The sequence below is a fragment of the Heptranchias perlo genome, chromosome 25 (assembly GCF_035084215.1).
Source record: "Heptranchias perlo isolate sHepPer1 chromosome 25, sHepPer1.hap1, whole genome shotgun sequence".
NCBI classification, from domain to species: Eukaryota; Metazoa; Chordata; class Chondrichthyes; order Hexanchiformes; family Hexanchidae; genus Heptranchias; species Heptranchias perlo.
Genome location: NC_090349.1, coordinates 31951663 through 31978159, shown reverse-complemented (window position 1 = coordinate 31978159; position 26497 = coordinate 31951663). Strand labels below are relative to the sequence as shown.

The window sequence follows — 26497 nt, the reverse complement described above, 5'->3', positions numbered from 1 at the left end:
GTGATTTCAGCACTGTTAGTACTATCTACCTTCTACCAATTACTTTAAATCTATGCCCCCTGGTCACTGACCCCTCTGCTAAGGGAAATAGGTCCTCCCTATCCACTTTATCTAGGCCCTTCATTCTAGTTAATCTACGCTGCAATCCCTCCAAGGCTAATATAACCTTCCTAAGGTGCGGTGCCCAGAACAGATCACAGTACTCCAGGTGTGATCTAACCAGGTCTTTGGATAGCTGTAGCATAACTTCTACCCCCTTGTATTCTAGTCCTCTAGATATAAAGGCCAGCGTTCCATTAGCCTTTTTGATTATTTTCTGTACCTGTCCATGACATTTTACTGATCTATGTACGTGGACCCCATATCTCTTTGGACCTCCACTGTTTTGAGCTTTTCACCATGTTGAAAGTACTCTGATTGATCCTTTTTAAGTCCAAATTGGATGACCTCACACTCGTCTACATTGAAATCCATTTGCCACAGTTTTGCCCATTCACTTAATCTATTAATATCTCTCTATAATTTTATGCTTCCATCTATACTGCTTACAATGCTGCCTATCTTTGTGTCATCAGCAAACTTGGATATGTAGCTCTCTATGCCGTCATCTAAGTCGTTTATAAATTTAGGACCTTAATGTCAGGACATTCTTATCATACAAAACGTGATTAACATATGAGGTAGACTTCCAGGTAGGGTAGTGGAGACAAAAGCCCTGGAATCATTTAATAAACAGCTGGATGTTGTGTTGGGGATACTGTAAGTTCTCTCTGGAACTTGAGCTGGGAAGTACTGAATGTTCTTCTTCATTTGTATCCATCTTGTGATCTTGTCTTCACCTCAAATTTCTTCTCAATGTCAGTGTGATTGGCTATGTTTAGACTCTATTTGAAAAAGCACAGCCCCATTACTAGACATTTAAATCATTTCATTTTCTGTATATTATTTTAAAACTGTAATTTATTTACTCACAATTCAGTCAGAACAGTAGTGGACACCAATTGTAGTCTTCACGTAGTGCCGAAGTTATCAGCAGTTCACTAATTTACATTTTAAAGGCACTACCAATCTGTGATTAAAAACAAATAACTCAAAATCTGGAGATACATAGCAGATTCATCAGCATTTGTGAAGAGAAAAGACAGGTTTATGTTTCAAATGCAGATCCTTTGTCAGAACTGCAGTGTGTCCTGTGAAGAGTAATGCATACAGGAACAAGTAACAGTAAATCTGTATAACATGAAGGGGCCTTTATGTCAGAGACTGAAAAGGGAAAAGATTTGGCAATGATCATTAATGATATGTTAAATGCACTTGATCAGTGTGCAGCTGTTATCAATAAGGCAAACTGTGTACTGAGATGCATCCAGAGGGCATTAGGTTACAAGTCAGAAAAAGTTATATTGACATTGTACCGATCAGTGGTGAGGTCAATGTGAGTACGCTAAGCAGTTTTAGGTATTCTGTCTCAAAAAGAGTATTGATGTATTAAGAACATAAGAAATAGGAGCAGGAGTAAGCCATCCGGCCCCTTGAGCCAGCTCCGCCATTCAGTAAGATCATGGCTGATGATCGACCTCAACTCCACTTTCCCACCCTATCCCCATATCGCTTCATTCCCTTAGTGTCCAAAAATCTATCGATCTCAGTTTTGAAAATACTCAATGACTGAGCATCCATAGCCCTCTGGGGTAGAGAAACCCAAAGATTCACAATCCTCTGAATTAAGAATATTTTCCTTATCTTGGTCCTAAATAGGCGACCTCTTATCCTGAGACTATGACCCCTAGTTCTAGACTCTCCAGCCAGGGGAAACATCCTCTCAGCATCTACCCTGTCAAGCCCTCTAAGAATTTTATACGTTTCAATGAGATCACCTCTCATTCTTTTAAATTCCAGAAAATGTAGGCCCATTTTACTCAATCTCTCCTCATAGGGCAACCCTCTCATCCCAGGAAACAATCTAGTGAACTTTTGTTGCACCCCCTCTCAGGCAAGTATGTCCTTTCTTAGGTAAGGAGACCAAAACTGTACACAGTTCTCCAGGTGTAGTCTCACCAAAGCCCTATATAATTGCAGCAACGCTTCCTTACTCTTACACTCCAACCCCCTTCCAATAAAGGCTAATATACCCTTTGCTTTCCTAATTGCTTGTTGTATCTGCATATTAATTTTCTGTGATTCGTGTACAAGGGCACCCAAATCCCTCTGAATACCAACATTTACTAGTCTCTTGCCTTTTAAAAAAAATATTCTGCTTTTCTATTCTTCCCATCAAAGTGGATATTTTCACATTATACTCCATCCACCACCTTCTTGCCCAATCATTTAACCTATCTATATCCCTTTGTAGCCTCTTTACGTCCTCCTCACAACTTACTTTTCCACCTAGCTTTGTATCATCAGAAAACTTGGATACATTACACTCGGTCCCCTTACCTGAGTCATTGATATAGATTGTAAATAGCTGAGGCCCAAGCACTGATCCTTGTGGCACCCCACTAGTTACAGCCTGCCAATCCGAAAATGACCCGTTTATTCCTACTCTCTGTTTTCTGCCCATCAACCAATCTTCAATCCATGCTAATATATTACCCCCAATCCCATGAGCCCTAATCTTGTGTAACAACCTCTTGTGTGGTACCTTATCGAATGCCTTTTGAAAATCCAAATATACTACCTCCACTGGTAAACCCTTATCTGCCCTAATAGTTACACCCTCAAAAAAACCTCTTAATAGATTTGTTAAACATGATTTCCCTTTCATAAAACCGTGTTGGAAAGGCTCATAGAAGAATGACCGGGATGATTCTAGACTTTATGGGGCGAACTTACAAAGAGAGCTTCAAGTGAATACATTTATTTTAACTGGACAAAAGAAGACTGAGAGGAGATAGGATACAGGTCTTTAAACTAATAAAGCTATTTAACTTGGGAAATTAGCTGAAGACTGGAGGACACAAGTACAAGATTCATAAACCATGAACAAGATTAAGGATCATACAATTATTCCCCTCACACAGGATAGTGAACAAATGGATAGTTGATTTGGAATTTGTTGACATCTTGAAAAGAAACCTGAGTTGATATTTTCTATGGTGAATTGAGGGTTATACAGATATTACTGGATTATTTTTATGGGAGGGGGTGTAGGTTCTGTTCCTAGGTAGGTAGGGAGGGAATCAGCATGGTGTTTGTGGGAAGTAAGTCCATTATAGAATCATCATACATGGACTCTGGATGAAGGGGACTGAATGGACTTTGGATTGCCTTATCTTTATTCATACATTAAAGTTCATATGTTGGGAGCTGTGACATTATTTATTATGTAGAGCAAGAGTTGCATGAGAGATTTCTGAGCCTGGGCAAGAAACTGAAGATGAATGCTTGAGATGGTGCATGTGCATTCAAAGATTTTGGCATTTTCTCGTGGTAATTTTACAGTGTATTGTGGGATGTTGTGGAAAGATGGCCTTGAGCAGTTTTGAACATAGAATTGAAAGCCAGTGACAAAAGTGATATTTTTGAAATTCAAAATAATATGTCTGCACAATTATGTTTCCACACATAGAAAAAAATTATGTTGTGGTAAGTTTGACACAGCAGTTTGAGTCTGGTCATTGTCCTCCAGTGAATTTTTCTTACTAGAAGCATAACGTAGAAGCTGGAAATTTTGTTTTGAGCATATTATTATTATGTCCTTTCAGAAGCTGCCAAAGTATGAGCAGTCTATTCAGCAGCAACACGTCAAGCCTTCAAGATTCCACCTCCTCCCTCCCCCGTAAACAGAGCTCAGTCAATAAACAACCTCTTCGTGCCCTCTATGACCTCCTCATCTCACCTATGGAAGGGGTAAGTGAATAAAGGACCGAGCTAAATACATTTTTATATTCATTTTATGAACATTCCCACATAAATATAGTATTGTAAAAAGAAGTCAACAAATTCCCACAATTTTCTTCAATTAATTATGTTGGGCTACAAAAATATATATAGAGAAAATGCACTGGGCAGCTGTAGCACATGGAAGATGTACATTAGGGAACATTGGGATATATATAGATGCACACTGGGAAAAAATAAGGTATATGAAGGATGCAAAATAGGAAACAGTTATATATAATAAAGATGCACATTGGGGAACAGTGTGTTATATATATATAATTGTTATTGGGGAACAGCAGGAAACGAAGATAATATACACTAGGGAACAGTGGGAAAGATAAAGGGAAGTAGCAGAATAGTAAGAAATGTGTGGAAAATGCATTGGGAAACAAAGGGATATATAGACTGGATTGCAGCTTAGAGGACCTTCGAAAATGTGTCCAGTGCCATTGAGAGGTCCCTTGCTTTATATTTGAGAGTGCTATTTAATGTTGATTTGCTTCATTGTGTACTTTTAGAATGCACAAATCCTGAATTGAAATTCCTATGTGTGCAATTTTAACAAAGTCAGTAAGGTGAATCAATGAACAAGAGTAATTTATGTGCTTAAAAAAGGAAACAAGTAGTTCTTTGTATTTCTGTTTTTATATACACACTGGTGCACACTGGAGAGTGGTGGGATATATAGGATGTGGAATGAAGAACGGTGGGATGTATAGAGGATGCATAGCATGAAACGGCAGGATTTGTAGAGAATACAACACTGGGGAACAGCTGGATCTATAGAAGATGTACATTGGGGAACAGCAGGATACATAGAATGTACAATTTGCTTCCTAACACATATCCTGCTATTTCTCTATGTGCATCCTCTATATATCACATTGTTCCCCAACATGCATCCTCTATTCCTCAGTAACAACAACAACTTGCATTTACATAGCACCTTTAACGTAGTAAAACATCCCAAGGAGCTTCACAGGAGCATTATCAAACAAAATTTAAATGCTGCTGGTGTTTATCCACAATACTGGGGAGCAGTGGAACATACAGTAAATGTAGACTTGAATTATACAGAGGATACACACTGAGAAACAACAGGATATGTAGAAGATACACCCTGGGGAACAGCAGGATAAATAGATAAAATGGTATCACTGGAACCATTAGAATGGGGGTCTCTATACCGGGACTACAAGGTACTCTGCTTCCTGTTAGAGAATGCTGTGGATGGTGGGAGTACTGCAAGCTTGCCACTGACTTCGCTCCAAAAGTGCCTTGAGTTGCGGTTTTATATGGAAATGAGGGAGTTGAAAATTTCACTATTATTAGCTCACTGGTTAATGCACTTGTGTAAAAATGCTGTGTGTGATAGTTTAACAATTGATTAACAACTTCCCAGGAGTGAGCCTTTGGCTTAGTGGTAGCATTCCTTCCTCAGAGACAGGAGGTGAGGGGTTCAAACCCTACTCCAGACAGTTTAGGTGAGTGGAGACCAGAGCTCCATCTCTGAATTCTGGATGACATCCAGCAGGATACTCATGTATGGTGGATGTGGGTGCCCTCCCCCTTCCTCAATGTATAGGTTGTGTGATCCCATAAAACCCACCTGCTGTATGGGACTAACCACTATATTGGCTGGTATAAAGATGGTTACGGCCATGGAAATAGCATTCACGTCGCCTACCAGCCTTTGGATCCTTCCATTATTTCACACTATAAGGGAAGAGTGAAGGTATGAAAAATAAACAACTTCCCTGAATTTTGTGGTGAGTTTAAATTCTTATGTGTTCCAATTTAAACCTGCAGAGGGTGCTAGATGTCCATGTTGTAACCATTCTTTTCCATCAGTGCAATCAGAAATAACATTTCTTCAATGTTACATTTCCTGCAGAACACTTCATTCTATAAAAAAATTCAACTGTTTTGTGGCTCAAGATTTTCTTTTTCATATTCTCATCCATTTGCAGACTGCCCATTTCCTCCTTCCCTTGGTTACTTTTTGCAGGTTCCTTATTTTTCCCCTTGTATCCCTCTGGGAGGGAGTTGAAAAGTGCCCAAATATAAATCTTTATCACAATGGGAAGTGTTTGATCCTCCATCATCTGGGGGAGGGCCAGAGAGGCGCCATCAGTATACTATTTGTAAGTTTGCTTTTGAGTTTCTGAAACCTGATGCTTTTTGTCTGTGAGATGTACGACTGAGAGTTTCTGTATAGCCACATCACCCACAGGGGGCAGCATAACACTGCAGTACATCATTTTCAAAAGCACATTTTATCTCTCAGTATTGTTGTAATGTTTTGTGAATGTTGTGAAGTAGGCTTTGGTGAATTTATCTATTGAACCGCAAGATGTTCTTGCACCAATGTGCTAATTTATAAATGTATTATTCTTTTTTGTATGATTACCCTGGACCACATAAAAAAACCCTTAGTGAAGAGAAAATGAGCCTGCTCCCGAGGACCTATTGTCCCACTTTATCACCGGTCAGTAGAAAGTGTGTGCGAATGGCCCCCAGTCTGTAATTATCCCCCTCTCCATTTTAGAGAAAGTCCAATTCCAACAATATGTATCGGATTAGGAACTCACATTCTGAGGATGAGAATAATTCAAAGGTTTAATGCTTTAATGACGCACCATCAGGGCATCCTGTACGAATTTACTCTTTCACAAAATATTCTTTAGTATTCCAAAAATAAAATTGATAAACCTGTACTTTAATTAATTGCTTGTTATAAATGTGGCACTGTGGTCATAATAGGGCTAAGTCATATGGTTAATATTTTTAGAGTATCAGAATTAAAACTAATTTCTGGATAAAGGTTCTTTGATGGCTGCTTTGGAATCAACTGCTTCCCACAGCGATCACTATTTCAGCTAAATCAAGAGACTCAACCATGTAGCAGACTAGAACACCACAATTGCACCAGTGTCACTCTGCAGCCTAATGCTACCTCCCTTCAGAGTCTGATGGATGCTACAACATTTTGTAAATGGAGATTGTGAAACACAGCAGAATTTTTTGACAGCAAAACTGGTCATTCACAGAGCATGTCAGGACTTGCTGATTGTAAGCCCTGTTATATCTTTCCCCTCCCCTCCTTTCTGATGGAGGAAAAGGACTGTAGGATCTAAAACCCAGAGAAGTTATTGTTACTTCACTGTCTTTGAGCACATTTCTCACAAACTTCATACTAATTCCTTGTATTGACCTCCTAAACCCCAGGACACACCTCCCCTCGCAGCAACATGATCTCTGACCCAATGTGTGCAATGCCACAGGAGATCTGCTAGAATAGAAAGAAGAAATACTTGCATTTAAATACCATTTTATTTTATTAAAACACCTCAAAGCACTTCACACAATTGCAATGCGGTGACAGTTGTTATGTAAAGAAAGAGTAAAAACTGAGATCCTTTCATCTCAGGACATCTCAAAATGCTTCGCAGCCAATTAATTACTTTTGAGGGGCAGACACTGTTGCTGTGTAGAAAGACACGAGTTATTCTATGCCAGCAACCACTACCATAGTAAAATGAATGACCTCCCTTTTGGTGGTTGAAAGAGCAATATTGGCTGGGACACTGGGAGAACTCCCTGCTCTTTGAATAATGCCATGGGATATTGAACATCCACCAGAACATAAATACAAGGAAGACAGGGTATCAGTTTAATGTACCATCCGAAGAACGACACCTCAATACCTCACTGGAGTATCAGCCTAGTTTATTTCAAGTCCTGAATTGAGGCTTATACCCATAACCTTTTGACCACCAGAGGTGATAGTTCTCCCAACAGAACCAAGCTGACATAGTACACGATTAGATTGCAATCATAAAGGTAAATGGACAGTGAAGACTAAATCGTTAGATGAGGTGGTTAAGAAATCCAATACATTAATCAAGCAGAGGGAAGCAGGCCAGTAAAGCTTCTTCCACCAGTTTTGACCTGCTGCTCGCAATTTTTTTCATCTTTAGGGAAGCATTCAAATCAAGTCTGTCAAGTCTGCTCTCTATTCTCTCTCCTCTCTCTTCTTGAACCTCGCTAGTTCCATCTTCAGCCTTATACCAGATTGCATTGGAGAATATGTATAAACAATTAGAATCATAGAATGGTTACAGCACAGAAGGAGGCCATTCGGCCCAGTGAGCCCATGCCGGCTGTTTGTAAGAGCAATCCAGTTAGTCCCATTCCCCCGCTCTTTCCCTGTAGCCCTGCAAATGTTTTCCCTTCAAGTATTTATCCAATTCCTTTTTGAAAGCCACGATTGAATCTGCTTCCACCACCTTTAAAACAGTGCATTCCAGATCATAACTACTCTCTGTGTAAAAAAGTTTTCCTCAAGTCACCTTTGGTTCTTTTGCCAATCACCTTAAATCTGTGTCCTCTGGTTCTTGACCCTTCTGCCAATGGGAACAGATACTTCTTATTTACTTTATCTAAACCTTTCATGATTTTGAACACTTCTATCAAATCTCCTCTTAACCTTCTCTGCTCTAAGGAGAACAACCCCAGCTTCTCCAATCTATCCATGTAACTGAAGTTCCTCATCCCTGGAACCATTCTAGTAAATCTTTTCTGAACTCTCTCTAAGGCCTTCACATCCTTCCTAAAGTGCGCTGCCCAGAATTGGACACAGTATTCCAGTTGTGGCCCCGAACCAGTGTTTTATAAAGGTTCATCATAACTTCTTTGCTTTTGTACTCTATGCCTCTATTTATAAAGCCCAGGATCCCGTATGCTTTTTTAACCGCTTTCTCAACCTGTCCTGCCACCATCAAAGAATTGTGTACGTATACCCCCAGGTCTCTTTGTTCCTGCACCCCCTTTAGAATTGTACCATTTAGTTTATATTGCTTCTCCCCATTCTTCCTACCAAAATTATGGAGGGCTTTTTAAAAAAAAATCTTTTTGGAAACTATGCTAACATTTAAAAAATGACAGGTTAAGTTGGATCGAGAGATTCAGAGGGCTACCAAACTGTCCATTTAGCTCTATGATCTGGATTGTAATCCAACCCTCATCTAATAGGTTAAAAGTTTCTGCCAGCTGTAAGAGTCCTACGAGAAATAAGATTCAAGCAGTCTCGAGCCAGTCGCTGATGGATGAGATATCCACAATATAAAACTGGCCATAATGCTCGCATTTACTTGCATTTTTATAATGCACTTAAAGTAATAAAACATCCCAAAGCAGTTCACAGAGGCAAGAATAGACACCAAACAGTGAAGGGAGAGGAGGTTGATTTTGAAGAGGCTGTTGAAAGAAAGGAGAGTGTAACAGGCAGTAAGGTTCCTTGAAAGAGTTCCCGAGTGTGGGCCAAGACAGCTGAAGGTCTTGTGACCAAAGTGGAAATGAAGAGAATGGGATGCAAAAGAGGCTTGCGTCAGTAGAGAACAAGGCATGGGCACATAAGGCTGGCGAAGTTTGCAGAGATATGGGGGAGGGGGGAACAAGGCCACAAAGGGACTTGTGGAGGACAAAGATTTCGGATTCAGTGCACTGGGCTAGATAGGGGAGTGGGACTTATTGCTGGATAGGATGAGGGGGGTAATGCTTTGGTAAGTTACAGTTTATGCAGAGTGGAATTCAGTAGACCAGTGAGGGCAGATTTGAATAGTTGAGCTTGGAGTTAACTGAGCTGTTGCTGAGAATTTCGACAGTGGTGGGAATGAAATTTCTTGTCAGGAGGAGGGTGGTGGAGGCCAAACTTTGTCCCAAGTGACAGAGTGGCCTCCTGCAATGAGTGAGGGTCTCCCCCAACACCTGTCAAATGGACCTTTGCAGCTGCCACAGGCTGACAGCTGCAACAGGTCCATTTCAACTGGGAGTGTTTCCCCCAGTGTGGGAAACAGTCCCAGTTGTCAATAAAATCCCACCCCTCCTTACTTTGTTGAGTAGATTGGGACTCTACTCATTGGAGTTCAGAAGAATGAGAGGCAATCTTATTGAAACATATAAGATTGTGAAGGGGCTTGATCGGGTGGATGCGGTAAGGATGTTCCCAAGGATGGGTGAAACTAGAACTAGGGGGCATATAGTGCAGGTTTAAATAAGCAGTCTTGGTTGTGGCTAGTATGTGGACTTTAAAGTTCAGGATCAAACAGAAAACTGAAGTTATGGATTATTGGGTTCAGCTTGAGCGAGCAGTTAGGGAGGGTGATTGAATGATCGTATAGAGTGTAGAGGAGCAGTACAGGACAGTTTTGGTTTGGTTGAAGTTAATTTAAGAAACTTCTTGCTCATTGAAATTGATGTTGGATAAGCCTTCAAACAGTACAATAGTGATGATGTGGAGATGCCGGTGATGGACTGGGGTTGACAATTGTAAACAATTTTACAACACCAAGTTATAGTCCAACAATTTTATTTTAAAATCCACAAGCTTTCGGAGGCTTCCTCCTTCCTCAGGTGAATGTGGAAATGAAATCCTCGAACCTATCGCATTTATAAATCACAGAACAATGCCTGGTGATTACATTAAGTCTTTTCAACTGCCCGTTGCCAAGGCAACCAAAGTGTTCAGACAGATAGGTGTTACCTACAGGGCCGCCGAATATACAAACGGCCAGAACTAAAAAAACAGATGATGTGGAGATGCCAATTAAAAAAACAGAGCGAGAGAGGCAGAAACATAGAAACATCTGGAAGGAAAAGACAGCAATTGACCCGTTATATTAAAAACATATAACATTTGTTCGCTGGTGGGGTAACGTGTAGCGTGACATGAACCCAAGATCCCGGTTGAGGCCGTCCTCATGGGTGCGGAACTTGGCTATCAATTTCTGCTCGACGATTTTGCGTTGTCGAGTGTCTCGAAGTCCGCCTTGGAGTACGCTTACCCGAAGGTCGGTGGCTGAATGTCCTTGACTGCTGAAGTGTTCCCCGACTGGGAGGGAACCCTCCTGTCTGGCGATTGTTGCGCGGTGTCCGTTCATCCGTTGTCGCAGCGTTTGCATGGTCCCGCCAATGTACCATGCTCTGGGGCATCCTTTCCTGCAACGTATGAGGTAGACAACATTGGCTGAGTCACAGGAGTATGAACCATGTACCTGGTGGGTGGTGTCCTCTCGTGTGATGGTGGTATCTGTGTCGATGATCTGGCATGTCTTGCAGAGGTTACCGTGGCAGGGTTGTGTGGTGTCGTGGACGCTGTTCTCCTGAAAGCTGGGTAATTTGCTGCGAACGATGGTCTGTTTGAGGTTGGGTGGCTGTTTAAAGGCGAGTAGTTTTTTTAGTTCTGGCCGTTTGTATATTCAGCGGCCCTGTAGGTAACACTTATCTGTCTGAACACTTTGGTTGCCTTGGCAACGGGCAGTTGAAAAGACTTAATGTAATCACCAGGCATTGTTCTGTGATTTATAAATGCGATAGTTTCGAGGATTTCATTTCCATATTCACCTGAGGAAGGAGGAAGCCTCCGAAAGCTTGTGGATTTTAAAATAAAATTGTTGGACTATAACTTGGTGTTGTAAAATTGTTTACAAAAGTACAATAGTGGTCATGGAATCAAGGTTGGTGGTAGAGAGTAGAGCTGAGAGTCATCAGTAAACGTATAACACCATGCCTATGAATGATGTTGCCAAGGACCAACATGTAGATGAGGAAAATGCAGGACAAGGATGTAATCTCGGGTACACCCAAGGTGACCATACGGGATCTGAAGTAACAACTATTGCAGGAGATGTACTCCCTGTGTTGGGACAGGTTTGAAAGGAATCAAGCCAGAGTAATATCATGAAGGTGGGCCAAGGAGGAGAGACAATGGAATGGCCAATCATGCCAAATGTTGTAGAGAGACAAGAAGGAGAAACAAATTCATAAAATCATACAACACAGAAGGAGGCCATTCGGCCCTTTGTGCCTGTGCTGGCTCTCTGAAAAAGCTATCAATTAGTTTCACTCCCCTGTTCTTTCCCCATAGCTCTGCTGATTTTTGCTTTTTAAGTATACATCCAATTCCCTTTTGAAAGTTACCATTGAATCTGATTCCACCACCCTTTCAGGCAATGCATTCCACATCATAACAACTCACTGAGTAAAAACATTTCTCCTCATCTCCCCACTGGCATTTTTGCCAATTATCTTAAATCTGTGTCTACTGGTTACTGACCCTTCCCCCAATGGAAACATTTTCTTCCTATCTACCCTATCAAAACTCTTCATAATTTTGAATACCTCTATTAATTCTCCCCATAACCTTCTTTGCTCTAAAGCGAACAATCCCAGCTTCTTTAGTCTCTCAATATAACTGAATTCCCTCATCCTTGGTACCATTGTGGTAAATCTCCTCTGCACCCTCTCCAAGGCCTTGACATCCTTTCTGAAGTGTGGTGCTCAGAATTGGACACAATACTCGAGCTGAGGTCTAACCAGTGATTTATAAAGGTTTACCATAGCTTCCTTGCTTTCGTACTCTGTGCCTCTATTAATAAACCTAAGAATCCTGTATGCTTTATTAACAGCCTTAACGACTTGTCCTGCTACCTTCAAACATTTGTGTATGTGAACTCCCAGATCTATCTATTCCTGCACCCCTTTAAAATTTCGCCATTTAGTTTATACTGCTTCTCGTATGTTTTCCTTCCAAAATGCATCACTTCACACTTTGCTGCATTAAATTTCATCTGCCATGTGTCTGCCCATTTCACCAGTTTTTCTATGTCCTCCTGAAGTCTGCTACTATCCTCCTCACTGTGTACTACGTTTCCAAGCTCTATGCCATCCTCAAACTATACCCAAGTCCAGGTCATTAATGTATATCAAAAAGAGCAGTGGTCCTAATACCGACCCCTGGGAGACACCGCTGTATACTTCCCTCCAATCTGAAAAACAATCGTTCACTGCTACTCTCAACCAATTGAAATAGTTATACACTGAGTACAATTTGACATTTGCACTAAGAAATATAAATACATTTTTTGTAAACAGTAATTGTTTACAATTTTCTAAATATTATCAGAAAGTACAGTTCGGACTTTCACTCCTTTACTCCTTACTGGTGAAAGCTTTTAAAATTCATTTGTAGCTTGTTTCTAGCACATTCTAAATGGCCAGTCATGCTATTAATCATGAAAATTTATAGAATTTTTCTGACATGAAGGTCCTAAAGGTAATAGCTTATCTTATGTTTTGATAGGGAAGAAAATTAAATTACTTCACACTTCTATTATGCTGCAAGGAAGCTGGGTATAAAACAGCAGGTGCAGACACACAGGGTCTCTCTCTCAAATAAACCCGAAGACTTGATGATGGTTTGAATGCAATACTTTACCTGAATATAACTGTTAAAATACACTCTTCAGCCAATTTTCAAATCATTTGGAAAAAGAAAGGAATCCAGAAAACCTACTACAGCATGAGGGAAGAGAATCATTAAAGTAATGGAATCATCCTGCTGCATACTGGAAAAGTCTGCACTCTGCACATGTTCAGACTGCAGCACCCAAGAAATTGGAGGCACAGATTGAATGCTGTGGGATAATATGAACTGAAAACCCAGGCATTTAAGAGATACTTAGGTGTTGAAATAATAACTTAAATGAAAGTATTAAAAGACACCATCCTACAGATACATTAATAATATTATTGTGAAATATATAATTTTTTGATGTTTTCATTTTGTTTAAAACCTTATTTTCAACATTAAGATTTCAGGTACAAAGGAAAAAATGGACAACGAAATGACTAGGAAACTTATGGCTAGTTTTGTAGCTACTTTCCTCACATTTTATTTGTGCATTTCTTACCTCTTCATTTCTGATTTGTTGCTGTTGTACTTTGAGCCAATCAACAAAGTGTGACAGGAAAAGCCTGGCAGGAAATTATGTAGGAAATAAGTGTTACATTTTCAGCTAATACGCGCTTTCTGCAAGACTTTTAATATATTACTAGTAGATCGCCCATACTGTTGATCATGGTAAGTCAGAGGATTCTCCATTTTATAATAGGGATGATACATCATGTAACATACAATGATTTACGGTAACTGAATGAATCAAATTCCAGTTTATGTCAAATCGTATTCTGGGATTTTCCAGTTTTTTTGGGAGAGAATTTCCTGATTTAGTCCATTATTCTAAGAATACTGTAAATGAGTCACCTTGATGATTACTCCATTACCTAAATATATAATTTTCTATCCCTTTTTTAAAGCTGCAATACTCAGCAAGATGGTACACAAGATGTACCAGGTTGGAGGTAGGTATCCTGGCCCTGAAGTTCCTTGAGCCCCACTCTACCACTGGAAGTGAAACAGGATGGGACTTCCATCTGCCTGTCTGACCTGACATTGACCTCATTCATGATGCATACTGGGCGTCCCCTTACTGGAAGCCAGGAATATCAGAGCGGTAACTTCCCATTCTGTTAGGAGGCATGGTAGTGCAGCCGAAGATAGAATTTTTAAAAAATCACTGCCACTGTGCTGTTGCCACTGTCCCAATGACAATTGATCAGTCTGCAATCAGTTGCCAATGTGAAACCGGCATTTAGCTCTTTTCCATGTTTGCATTGTAAATACATCTGCATCATACAGATATACTTTGCATTGGCCACAGGAAAGGTGAAACAAGGTGGCTGGAGATGCTATCTTCTTTCAGTAATGTCAGGACAGAAGGGGGAGGCGTCTTTCCCCATCCCATCAGAGTTTTTGACTCTGGGTAGAAAGGGGCAGAGACCTGGAGGAACTGGTTCCCACCAAAATTCCAGCCCCTATGCTTGGTGTGAGCCCTGGTACTGACCTCCCACATTCAGGAATCCCAGGGACCTAGGGCTCGAATTTAGCAGGCCTGCGGGTTCCCAGCGCGTGGTCCTCCGGGAGCGTGGTCAACACGCTCGGCGAAATTAGTGGGTTGCCCGCGCGATCGTAGCAGGCAACCCACTAATAGGAATCAATTACCTGCTCCTCCGGGGTCCACGGCGCTGGCCTGCGCGTCGGTCGGGCTGCGCATGCGCAGTACGATCTGTCAGCTGGAGGCTCTCTAGTTAAAGGGGCAGTCCTCCACTGACAGATGCTGCAACCAATGGAACAAATTGCAGCATGGAGCAGCCCAGGGGGAAGGCAGCTCCCAGTTTAATGATGCCTCACCCCAGGTATCATCAGATGGGGTGAGGAGGAGGGGGAGGACACAGATCTTCCACCCGGCGGGCGGGAGGAAGCGGCCTGCCTCTGCCACCAAGAAGGCCTGGCTCGAGGTGGCAGAGGGGGTCACCTGCGCCACCAACATATGGCCCACCTGCTTACAGTGCAGGAGGCGCTGCAATGACCGCAGTAGGTCAGCCGCAGTGAGAACACGAAGTCTTTCCCCTACACTCCGTCTGCCACAACACTGCCCCCACCCCACATCTCCTTCGGCACCGCCAACACTATTCTGTAATATCACCCTTCATACCCACTCAAACCCCATCCTCATCTTACCTCCACCTACTCACCTCGCCAGTACTCATCCTGCCACTAACACGCAACCCAATCCTCATACAATCTCATTGCTCCATCCCATACTCACCCTCTCGTGCATCTCCCTCACGGCCAGCCTCACTCAACCTGCCACCACCTGTGCTGCAGCCACAGGGCATGCATCACATATGTGCAGTAGGCAACGTAAGGCAAACGTTTCGTGAGCATGAAGGGGGTGCACAAGGGTGTCTGAGGGTTTGTCATGGGTGTTACCCATATTGAATTTCAGAGCAACAAACAGCACACATTATATTGACACCACCACTGCCATGTCTCCGCGAATCCTGTCCGTTGTGTCCAATAATGCCCGCTCCTGGGTATCACTATGAGGACCCACCACTGATGCCACCCATCGTGTTACTGCAGAGTAGGTGCAGGTGTATTTGCAGGGCTCGTCCGCGCAGACGACTGAGAGACATCGGCGGTGTAGCCGGCTGCACCCTGGACGGATGCGGAGGAGAAGGTGTGGAGGGCAGTGGTGACTTTGACAGCGACAGGTAAGCAGTTGGTGCTGGGGCCAGCCAGGAGCAGCTCGGCATGAAAGAGCCTGCAGATCTCCACGACTACATGTCGAGCGAATCTGCGCCTCCCTGTGCACTGCTGCTCGGAGAGGTCCGGGGAGCTGCGCCTCGGTCTGTGGACCCTGTGGCGAGGGTAGTGCCCTCTGCGACGCGTCTCTCTCTGCGGTAGCCCTCCCTCCTGCTGTGCAGGTGGGCGTGCAACAACACTGTGTTTGGGGGATCCACCTCTCTGCGGCGGACGGCGTGGACTGCGAGGCTGCTGGGGCTGGTCATGCTCTTCATCCTCCGAGGGTGTCCACACACCACCCATCTGGCAGGTGTTGGTCTGAGGGGTTGTGCAGGGTAGGTGGGTGGTTCCTCGGACTGGGGCTGCGGTTTCGTGTCGGTCTGTCCTCTGGCTTGGCGGGGGGTGGTGGGGGGCAGGGGTTGCCCTATGTGACGCGGTGGCCTCCTGCGTGGGTGTCCCCCGTGGAGTGCACCTTGGCACCTGCCACAGGCTGCTGGCTGCAACACGCCTGGTTGGAGAGAGACTGTTTCCCCCAGTGTGTGAAGCTCACTGCCTTGAACCTAAAATCCCACACTTCCTCTTTTGACAGCTGATTCAGCTCATTAACTGACCTCAACAAGCAAGTTAAGTACTCTCAAGTGGAACCCCGCTGGCTTTAATTGCCTGCGGGATTCCCACCAGCGGGGCTTGCGCGCGCAGCCCCGCACGTCAGCGCGGTCCCCGGAAGTGGCCGGGATTTCGTCGCGATCCGGTCACGTGACCGGATATCGGGATTTTCCGGGCCCCCCCGCTGGAAACCCGCCGGAAACCCAACGCCAAAATCGAGCCCCTGGTGTTTAGTAGCACTGGGAGTTTGGAGACCATGGTGTTTAGCAGCAGTGGGGGGTAGGGGCGGGCAATTCTGTGTTTTGTTAGTCCTGCAATGTCCTGGGATTTGGCAGCACTTGGCTGGGGATGCTGATTTCGACAGCACTGGTTTGGTGATCCGAATCCGAATCTGGATCTGACAACATTGGAGGGGGTCCCACATCTGACAGCAATAGTTCGTTTGTGAGAGATCTCTGCAGAGGCATCAAATTAAGTATTTTTGATTTGTTTTGGAAAATAAATAAATATTTTCCTTCGATTAAATAAATACCATAGCTGCATATAACTAAGTATAAAGATTCCACTCTCCTTGTGTCTCTGAAATATGGTTATGGTTGCTTTAACTTTCAATCAGCAAAAATCTGTCAGCAATTTCTCTATCTCTTAGAAAGTGGGTGGGTGCAGGCAGGGCATATAAAGAGCACTCTCTCTGAATGGCCAGTCCGTTCCAGAATTCACTTCAGAAGACATTATTTACCTGAGATAAGAGTTCCATACTTTTTTTAAATAAAAAAAACTTGATTGCAAAATTATTTATATTGTCATCAGGCAGACAAAGAACAGTAATTACCTCACACGTTTCAGAGTTTTTTCATTCAACCGGAAGTAATTAACGTTCCACTCTCACACTGCAGCTATATCAACAAATCTTATGTAAACAGTGCTGAGGTTTGGAATTTTAAATGTAAACCATAGAGAGGACAGTGGGCATGATCTTAGCTCGGAGCCGGGAACCCAGCGCGTCCGTCGATATTCGCGTGGGGAATCCGGAAGCCAAATGATTGCATTGCTATCTGTGATCGCAACTCAATTGAAGGTAAATATTTGTGCTTCCATGTTTCTCACATGCCAGGCAGCCAGATTGACAGGCTGACATAGGGTAGGCCTTGGAGAAGTTTGGTGGTAGGTGGTCAGGGGGGAGGGTCCAGCATGGGGTGTGGGGGTCGATCGCGGGGGCCCTGTCGTCCAGATGAGCTTGTTGGGCCTGGATGAAGCACTCCTGCTCCTCCTGGCCCACAAGCAGTGCAATAAAGGCATTCATCTCACAGATCTGGCCCTTCGTGCCTACTTTCACCTGATGTGCATCAGAAGCGATGGGAAACCCAGACAGGTAAGGTAAAATTCATTTTACAATTGTAATACACAAAAAAGCTAAGTGCCTCAACTAACACAATGAGGTACATTGCCCCTTTAAGTTTCGGCCCGCCTGCTTTAAGTGGGAATGGGACTTCTCGGTTTCTATTGCGCGCGTGCACATCCAAACACGCCTGGGTTAAACCTGGAAGTGGGCACTTTGGAGCCGGGACGCGGCCCCGCTCCAAAAATCAACTATTTTTACTGCCCACCCGCCCCCAACCCACCCGTTCTTGGAAGTTAAAATTAACCCGAATGCCTCTGTTTGACTGTCCCTTCTCTCTCGCTCTCTCTCTCAGCTTGACTCATTGTGTATATGGACTTTCAAAAGGCATTTGATAAAGTGCCACATAATAGACATGTTAGCAAAATTAAAGACCAATTAAAGGGGCAGTGCCAGCATTGATACGAAATTGGCTAAGTGACAGAAAGTAGAGAGTAGTGGTGAACGGTTGAAGGGAAGAATACAGTGGTGTCTCCCAGGGGTCAGTATTAGGACCACTATTCTTTTTGATATATATTAATGACCTTGACTTGGGTATAAAGGGCATCATTTCAAAGTTTGCAGATGACACAAAATTCACAAATGTAGTAAACAGTGAGGAGGATAGTAGCAGACTTCAGGAGGACTTAGACAATCTGGTGAAATGGGCAGGCACATGGCAGATTGAATTTAATGCAGAGATGTGTGAAGTGATGTATTTTGGAAGGAAGAATGTGGAGAGGCAATATAAACTAAATGGTACAATTTTAAAGGGGTGCAGGAATAGAGAGACCTGGGGGTGCATATACACATATCTTTGAAGGTGGCAGGACAAGTTGAGAAGGCTGTTAAAAAAGCATACGGGATTCTGGGCTTTATAAATAGAGGCATAGAGTACAAAAGCAAGGAAGTCATAGTTAACCTTTATAATTCACTGGTTAGGTCTCAGCTGGAGTATTGTGTCCAATTCTGGGCACCACACTTTAGGAAGGATGTCAAGGCCTTGGGGAGGGTGCAGAGGAGATGTACTAAAGTGGTACCAGGGATAAGAGACTTCAAATATGTGGAGCGACTAGAGAAGCTGGGCTTGTTCTCCTTGGAGCAGAGAAGGTTAAGGGGAGATTTAATGGAGGTGTTCAAAATTTGTGATAAAGAAAGAAGTTAATAGCTTTTATTTAAAACTCACTGAAACTGTTCATCCAATTTCTATTCACATCATTTTCAAAAACACAAGAAATGTTGCTCTACAGAAAGAAACAATTTGCATTTTCTACTGAGAGAAACAAATAATAGATTGGTTTTGAATTTAGAGATGAACAAACCAACTCCATTGTGCATCATCCCTATCGTGTGAAGTGGTCTCTGTAGGTGCCGACTCTCTCTCTCTCTCTCTTTCTTTGACAACTTCTTTGTAATTAAAAAGAAAACCTCAACATTAGCTTTACTTCAGTAAAGCTTTTAAAATTTGTACTCTAACTGTTCTTCAAATAATTTGGATAATTAACCAGATGTATAATGCTACACACTGAAGACAGCTATTCCACAAGTTGGGCTGATAAAATCCTACATCCTGGATAATTGTGCCTACTGAATCCATTCATACTGTAGGATCTCCCTTTAACTAACATACTGAGCACAGGCTGCTGAGAGAGGCCGCAACCTTGAAGGAGAAAAATTAATTAAGGTAGTAAAAGACACAAAGACTATTCAGTGGATAAATTTAATAATGTTATTGTGCAATATATATTTTTATCTTTTTGTTATATTTAAACCTTATTTTAAACATTAAGAGAGTTCAGCTTCTTTAATACGAATACCATTTTGATCAGGACAGTATAGGTTTTCAGTCTCACGCAGATTTCAGTGCAATGAAAATCAGACAGGTCCAATAACAGGCAGATGATCTGCTCTGCCACATTACTGCGCAAGTGGTGAGGGTGAAAATCTACCCCATTGCGTCATGTACAGGAGTGTTTTATCCTGATAGCATAGAGTAAATATTCATAGCAGAACCCTATTCCTGTCAGCTGGTCTAGAATGACATTGTAGCAGAAAAAATCTTTGTCACATGACATGAAGCCTCGTAGAAAATTCCTGAACGATAATTATGGCATTTAACAATGGTAATGGAGAATGTGAACTCTGACTTTAAAATTCAAGTGAGAAGGACCTAATATGTCAATTATAATAAATTATATGTTGTAAAAGTAAACAGCATTTGGGTGGTACATTGGTGTATTGCATTGGAACAACAGTTTTGTAAGGTAGATTTTCAACCTGCCCAGGCGTAAAACTGTTATGCACATCGGCAGCTCTTTATAGAAACTGCCCAATTTTCATTTCCATTTAAATCAATGTGTTACTGAGTGGTTCAGCGTGGATTTAAGCATGCCATTCCCTACATGGTGACTTGCCAATCTCAGCTGGGCTGTTATGAGGGGACGGTGGACAGAGAGTGCGAAAATATCACTACAAAAATGATTATAACTTCTAGTTATAATGCAAAATTGGTGAGAGCTGTGAGCAGGTCTGCAGTATGTGGATGAGCTTGTGCAGTGCAGAGAGAACTACAGAGAAAAAAGGAAGAGATAAAATCATTGACAAAATACAGATGATCAGGGTTTGAAATGTTTTCACAGCCGTGACGTTCAGATAATGATAATAAACCACTCGAGCTCTACTTCAGTAAACCCCCGGAGTGTAATATTTTCTTGTAACACACTCCCAACAATATTTTATTCTCTGTTTATTGCTACTCATGAGGCTGACAGTAACTGGCTTGTGAGTTTGTTGATATGCATTCAGCTTCACTGCTTGGACTTGTTAAAAGGCGAAAGCAGCCTCCACTCTCCAGTAACCCAGAGTCTCTGATCCTTTAGATGATGGAGTGTATCAAAGTAATGGACGGTTCTAGTGTTTAAGTGTTTAATGTCAGCTGCTTTTAAAAAAAAACTATTCTAAAATGCTTGTACACTCAACTCAATTGGATTTGACGGAAAATGAATGGAGAAATGATTTAGGCTTTGGAAGTTTATATGTTTAAGTTAAGTATATTTTTAAGTGACGTACACTTAAGCAGGGTAGACTAATATATTATTCTTGAAAATGTTAGACAATGATGATGAAAAATTAGGTTATATTCCTCGGGGTATCAGTGAGATTCAACTCACAGTTTTCCAGCTGTATTTTAGTTTGTGGAAAATAATAACTTTTTTATAAAGCCCAATAAAACATATATATAATCATTGAGTGATACATTTCTGTGCTTTGTGGGTCCTTAATCTTATAAATGTCATCTCCAGCTGTGCTATTAGTAAATGAAAACAAATGAGTCCCAGGCGTCACCTGAAGAGATGCAACCAAGCTTGAGCAATATCATGCATGAGGAGCCATGATAGAATTAACTTTTATTTTCAAGTGAGAAATTTGCAAGTTAAATTACTCTTCCTTGAGGAGACAAGGAAAGCTGCACCTTATATGAGTGCGATTAACAAAATGATGCACTAATTTGAGTCAGTCGAGCATATTGGTTTTAAATTTGCCTTTATAATTAATACAAACAGATTGAGTTGTTTGAATATAGGACATGGCTTACTTCCAATGCAAATGAGTCTGGTGGTATTAAAAATAGGAAGAAGCCTGTCGCTGATATTAAGAGGACAGGCAAGTGCCTTGCCTGCCTTCTAATTTACTGGTGATTGAGACATCTGCAGGAATATTCAAATGAGGACAAATGCCGAACAAGGACACCAGGCATATCAAGAACTGATTAAAGTGAAGAAAAATGAAGACAATTGCTCACCAGCTGTCTGTCTTTAGGGGCATGGTGGATGGTGAGAAGGAATTTTTCCCCTAATTACTGAAATGTTTCATAGAGTTTAAATGTTTTTGTGGCTTTGATACCATCAGAGTTTTTTTTAATGTGTGCCAAAAGTCAACTAATTGCAAGGTCAAGTAAATGGAGAATTAGAAAGAATTTTGAATGTGTGAAGAAGTCCATTAGCTCAATCAGTTCAGTGCTTGAAATAGCAACAAGAAGATGGCAAGTTTGAGATGAATGGCCGCATGACTCTTGAGACCACTTGCCTTGTTTGGTTGACTTCTTGGCTCCAGCCGTATGGCTGTCTCTTTCCGAAACCAACTTACCATAGTTGAGTGGGTTTCGCCAGTCTCAGACCAAGCTGTTTGCAGTAATTTCTGTTTGCCTGAATGATGTACTGAACACAGTACAGTTTTTCATGATTAGATGGGTCAGTCACAGGCTCCCTGGGAAGTCTGCTCCTCTTGTGCCCAGGTATTTGACTCTGTTCTCATAATCCCATGGCCTGGGGTAATAGCTTCCGCAAGTTGTACATTCTCCATGATCTCTTGGACTATCCTTTCCTCCTCACCCAACTGCTAGATGAGGAATAATACTTATGGAGGACTGCATTGCCAACCAGTGAGATGCAGAGGATACAGTAGGTCCACCACCAGTATCTGGAACAAATGCACTTGCATCGGTTCTGGGGGTTTCCTTTGCTGAAGTCACCATGGGATCATTGCTTTCAGAAGTGGCACCTACCGGTTCTTATGTAATATTTCAGACCTGCTGCTGACATGAGCACTAACTAGCTGCTGCTGTACTACTGTATGCAAGCAGGAATATTCACTGATTTGTGTGAACATAGAACAGTGAGCAATTATGAGGTGTTGCAATCCCTCTCTCATGGTTAACAGTCATGACTGCCTTACATTTTTGGATCCCAAAGCCTCCACTGCAGATACCACCAGTGTTGCTATATGCTGAATGACAGACTTCAGTACAGACAATTTTTGGTCCAGTCTAACAATGCCACCTTTCAATGTGTTGTGCACAGAGGTAAAGAAAGAACTTATATTTATATAGTGCCTCTCATATCTTCATTATGCGGAAAGCAGCAGAGTTTTATAGGCAAACGCATCTATCAAATTGTGCATAGCAGGTCCCACGAACAGTGAGAAGAATGTCCAGTTAATCTGGCTTTGGTAATTTTGGTTAAGGGAGGAAATTTGGTCAGGAGAGCTCCCTGCTCTTCTTTGAGTAGTGTTGTAGCATCTTTTGCGTTCACCTGAACGGGTAGATGGGGCCTTGTTTTAAAGTCTCATCTGAAAGACAGCACCTCTGATAAGAAAAGAAAGAACTTGCATTTATGTAGCGTCTTTCACAACCTCTGGATGTCCCAAAGCGCTTTACAGATAATGAAGTACTTTTGAAGTGTAACCTCTGTTGTAATGTAGGAAATGCGGCAGCCTATTTGCGACAGCAAGTTCCCACAAACAGCAATGAGATAAATGACCAGATAATCCGTTTTAGATGGTTGGGGGATAAATTTTGGCCAGGACACCAGTGAGAACTCCCCTACTCTCCTTCAAATTGTACCATGGGATCTTTTACGTCCGCCTAAGAGGACAGACGGGGCCTCGGTTTAACATCTCATCCGAAAGATGACACCTCCACCAATGTAGTGCTCCCTCGGTACTGCACTGGAGTATCAGCCTAGACTTTGTGCTCTAATCTCTGGAGTGGGACTTGAACCCACAACGTTCTGACTCAGGCAAGAGTGCTACCAAACTGAGTCAAACTGATACTTCAGGTAAATGTTCATCACAGGACCTGTGTTTTAATAACCTCTAATTGAAAGCGGGCCCACTGAGATCTGTGCACCTCAGCAAAGACGATCAGCATGCTGGATCTTCATCATGTACCAGATGGGTCTTCATCAATCTCCATCACTGCTATCCCTTAATCACCAGTGCCTCACCCAATGCTTTCTCCTCAACATCATTATGTTCTTCTCCCATAATGTGTTTATCTGTGCTGGTGCTGAGGGGTCAGGAATTAAATAACAAACAATTTTTTAAAAATTCTATAAAATATAAAAAATTAATTTATGATCAGAGTTGATTACAGATATAATGGAGGCCCCTTGTTATTTCTGAGTTTGACGTGTGCTCGTGGAGATGTTGCAAATACACGTGCCAGCCTATAAACCAACTCAGGACCGTGCATATCCATGTAATCGACTCGACTGTCCATTTTTCTGTATTATTTTGTAAAGAAAAAATTGTTAAAGGCCCTAAACCAATTGCTACTTCCTCAATATTTGAGGATAGTTAAGTGTATAATAGCCATGGGAAAGACGATAATGTTGTTTATTTAATTCTGTAATGATTCTTGAATGCAGCAGAGTATCTTAGTGTGATGAAGTCACGTAGTTCAAAGCTGCATGCGAATGGAAATTGCCCGTATCATTTTATTTATGGGTTATAAGCATTAAAGTATCATTGAAAATGTGGAACTCTGGGGACATCTAATGCGCAGGGAAATCTACCAGGCACATGTCAGTGTGTTTTAGGGATTAAACATCATTATGTTGCTGATGGCTGTTGCTGCTGGCGTAGAAAGTAGACTGAAATTATACAAGCTGGTTTCTGGAAGACAGCATGCCCTCCAGTGAGGTGCTGCTGCTTGTCACCTCCATGCCTGCAAAGTGAACTGAGACTGCCCAGCGATGGTAAATTTAGCAGCGCAACATACGAGTCTGGCATCTGTGGGCGGTTGGCAGAGAGAAGCCCTCCAGAATAATTGTTGGTACTTGTAAACAATATGTCAAAACGGAGAAGAGTCGTCCAAGAAGCTGGGCTCCCAGGGCACGTATTTGTCAGTGCTGCTGACCCTGTGTCACAGCCTGTAATGAGCACACCAATATGATGTGTGGGTGTATTCAGAATCCTCCTTGGGAAAAACAAGGCAACTATTTGCCTTTTTATTGTGGCAGTGATATTGTGCTTGTGTTCTCCCGTCTTTATGATGGATTAACAACAAAAATAAGTACATGGTTTTTGCACATTATGAAGAAAATTGTGTGCAAAATAACATCTGGTGTTGGTTTTTTTTACATTCTTCTGTTCTCACAAGGTGTTAATACGGTATAGTAGCTGCGTGTAATAACAATAGCTGTAAATATGTCAAACAGTTACAATTAGGCTAAATGTATGGCAGTACAGTGACCAGCTAACCAGACAAATTAAGTTTAGAAAAATTCAGATCCCTCTCTTGTGGATTGTGTTCGAAATTGTCCAAGTGCTCATCTTCTGTAATCTATCCTGTTACCCTTTAACTCTTTGAGTGCTTCTACACCAATACAGCCAGAACAATAATAAGATATCAAATATAAAAAGAAAAGCTACAGACACTGCAAATCTGAAATAAAAATGGAATGTGCTGGAAATTCGCAGCAGGTGATCAGCAAACTAGTACTCTGGACCTCCTTATTCATCTCCATTCCCCCATTTGATTTGCTCAATCTTATAAAGGAGTCCACTCAACAATACCAGAAGGGTCGCATTCAAAACATTAATTTATTTTTTCAGATGCTGACTGACTTCTATGACTTACTAGCATTTTGCGTTTTTTCTTATGATTCAATGAAGAACACAGCAACTTTGAAACTACAATTGTGCTTGCATCTGCTGAGACCAAGCACCTCAACAACAATGATGGTCATGAGTTTTAGTCCCAGCTCTCTTGTGCACTCTGAGTTTAATCCACCTTGGGTGGGTGAGTTATGCCAGTTCTTGGCTGTACTGCTGGCAGAGAGCTCCACCTGATAGGATGGTGGACAGGGAAGGAAGGAAAAGCTAACTGTTGTTAACTACAATCAATCTAACTAGGAGGTGTTATGAATGTCTGATTTCAACACTGCCAGTATGAGCAGGTGTTTCACCGAAGAAAGGGCCATTTTATATTGTTATATTATGTTAAAGAAAATCTTTTTTTAATTGATTCTTTAGGGATTAATGCATTCCAGTGGACCTGTTGGCCGACACCGTCAGCTCGTGTTAGTCCTGGAAGGGGAATTGTACCTCATTCCCTTCGCTCTTCTGAAAGGAAGCTCCTCTAATGAGTACCTCTATGAACGTTTCAGTATCATCGCCGTTCCCTCAATCCGAGCCCTTCAAGCAAGCCCCAGGGTAGGAACTCACTTTTACTGTGCTTCTCCTTCATGTGCTGGAGGTCAGTAAGGCTTGTTCTGTAAAAGTTGGGTAATGAGATAGATGTGTTTAAAGTAGCTATTTATGTATAAGTTTCATGCCACTGTATGTGTACAGAGCAGGCTCAAGGGACCGTATGGCCTACTCCTCCTAATTCTTATGTTCTTATGTACCAACTACATTGTCCAAAAGTCCCAGTTTTCATATATTTCTCCCAAGCTTCCATCCCATATTTAAAAAAGCCTTATGGACTCTCCCAATTATTTAGTGGTTAAATGTGCCATCTGATGCCATACAAAAACAAACATAGCACAATGGTTCCAGGTGCGTTAAGGTGGCTGATCGTAGCAGTCAGGGCTCTACAATTGGCTTTAGTGCCCTACACTAGGAAGGGGGAAATGGCCAGGGTTCCTCATCTTTATTGTTCTCCAGTAACTCCTGCTGAAAAGTGCATGTATGTGGACACTGGGGGAGGGCAGCATTCGCCTCAGCTGTTATGGTTGCCCACAACTAAAGAGGCTGTTGGCCCTCACTGTATAAGCACACAAGAAGAACGGCCATTTGGGCGTAAAACTGTACAGCAGCAAGTCACTAATACCAGGGGAGGGGCAGAAAAGCAAAAA

General features: G+C 42.2%; 1 protein-coding gene across 3 annotated transcripts in view; it reads left to right on the top strand.

Annotated features, from left to right (window-relative positions):
• ttc28 (tetratricopeptide repeat domain 28) overlaps window positions 1-26497 on the top strand; it is a 626907-nt gene that overhangs the window by 548074 nt on the left and 52336 nt on the right. For all 3 annotated transcript variants that reach the window (XM_068005926.1, XM_068005925.1, XM_068005927.1), the window contains 2 exons: window positions 3708-3852; window positions 25674-25853. In XM_068005926.1, the coding sequence (XP_067862027.1) occupies window positions 3708-3852; window positions 25674-25853 (325 nt within the window). The remainder of the gene's footprint in view (window positions 1-3707; window positions 3853-25673; window positions 25854-26497) is intronic.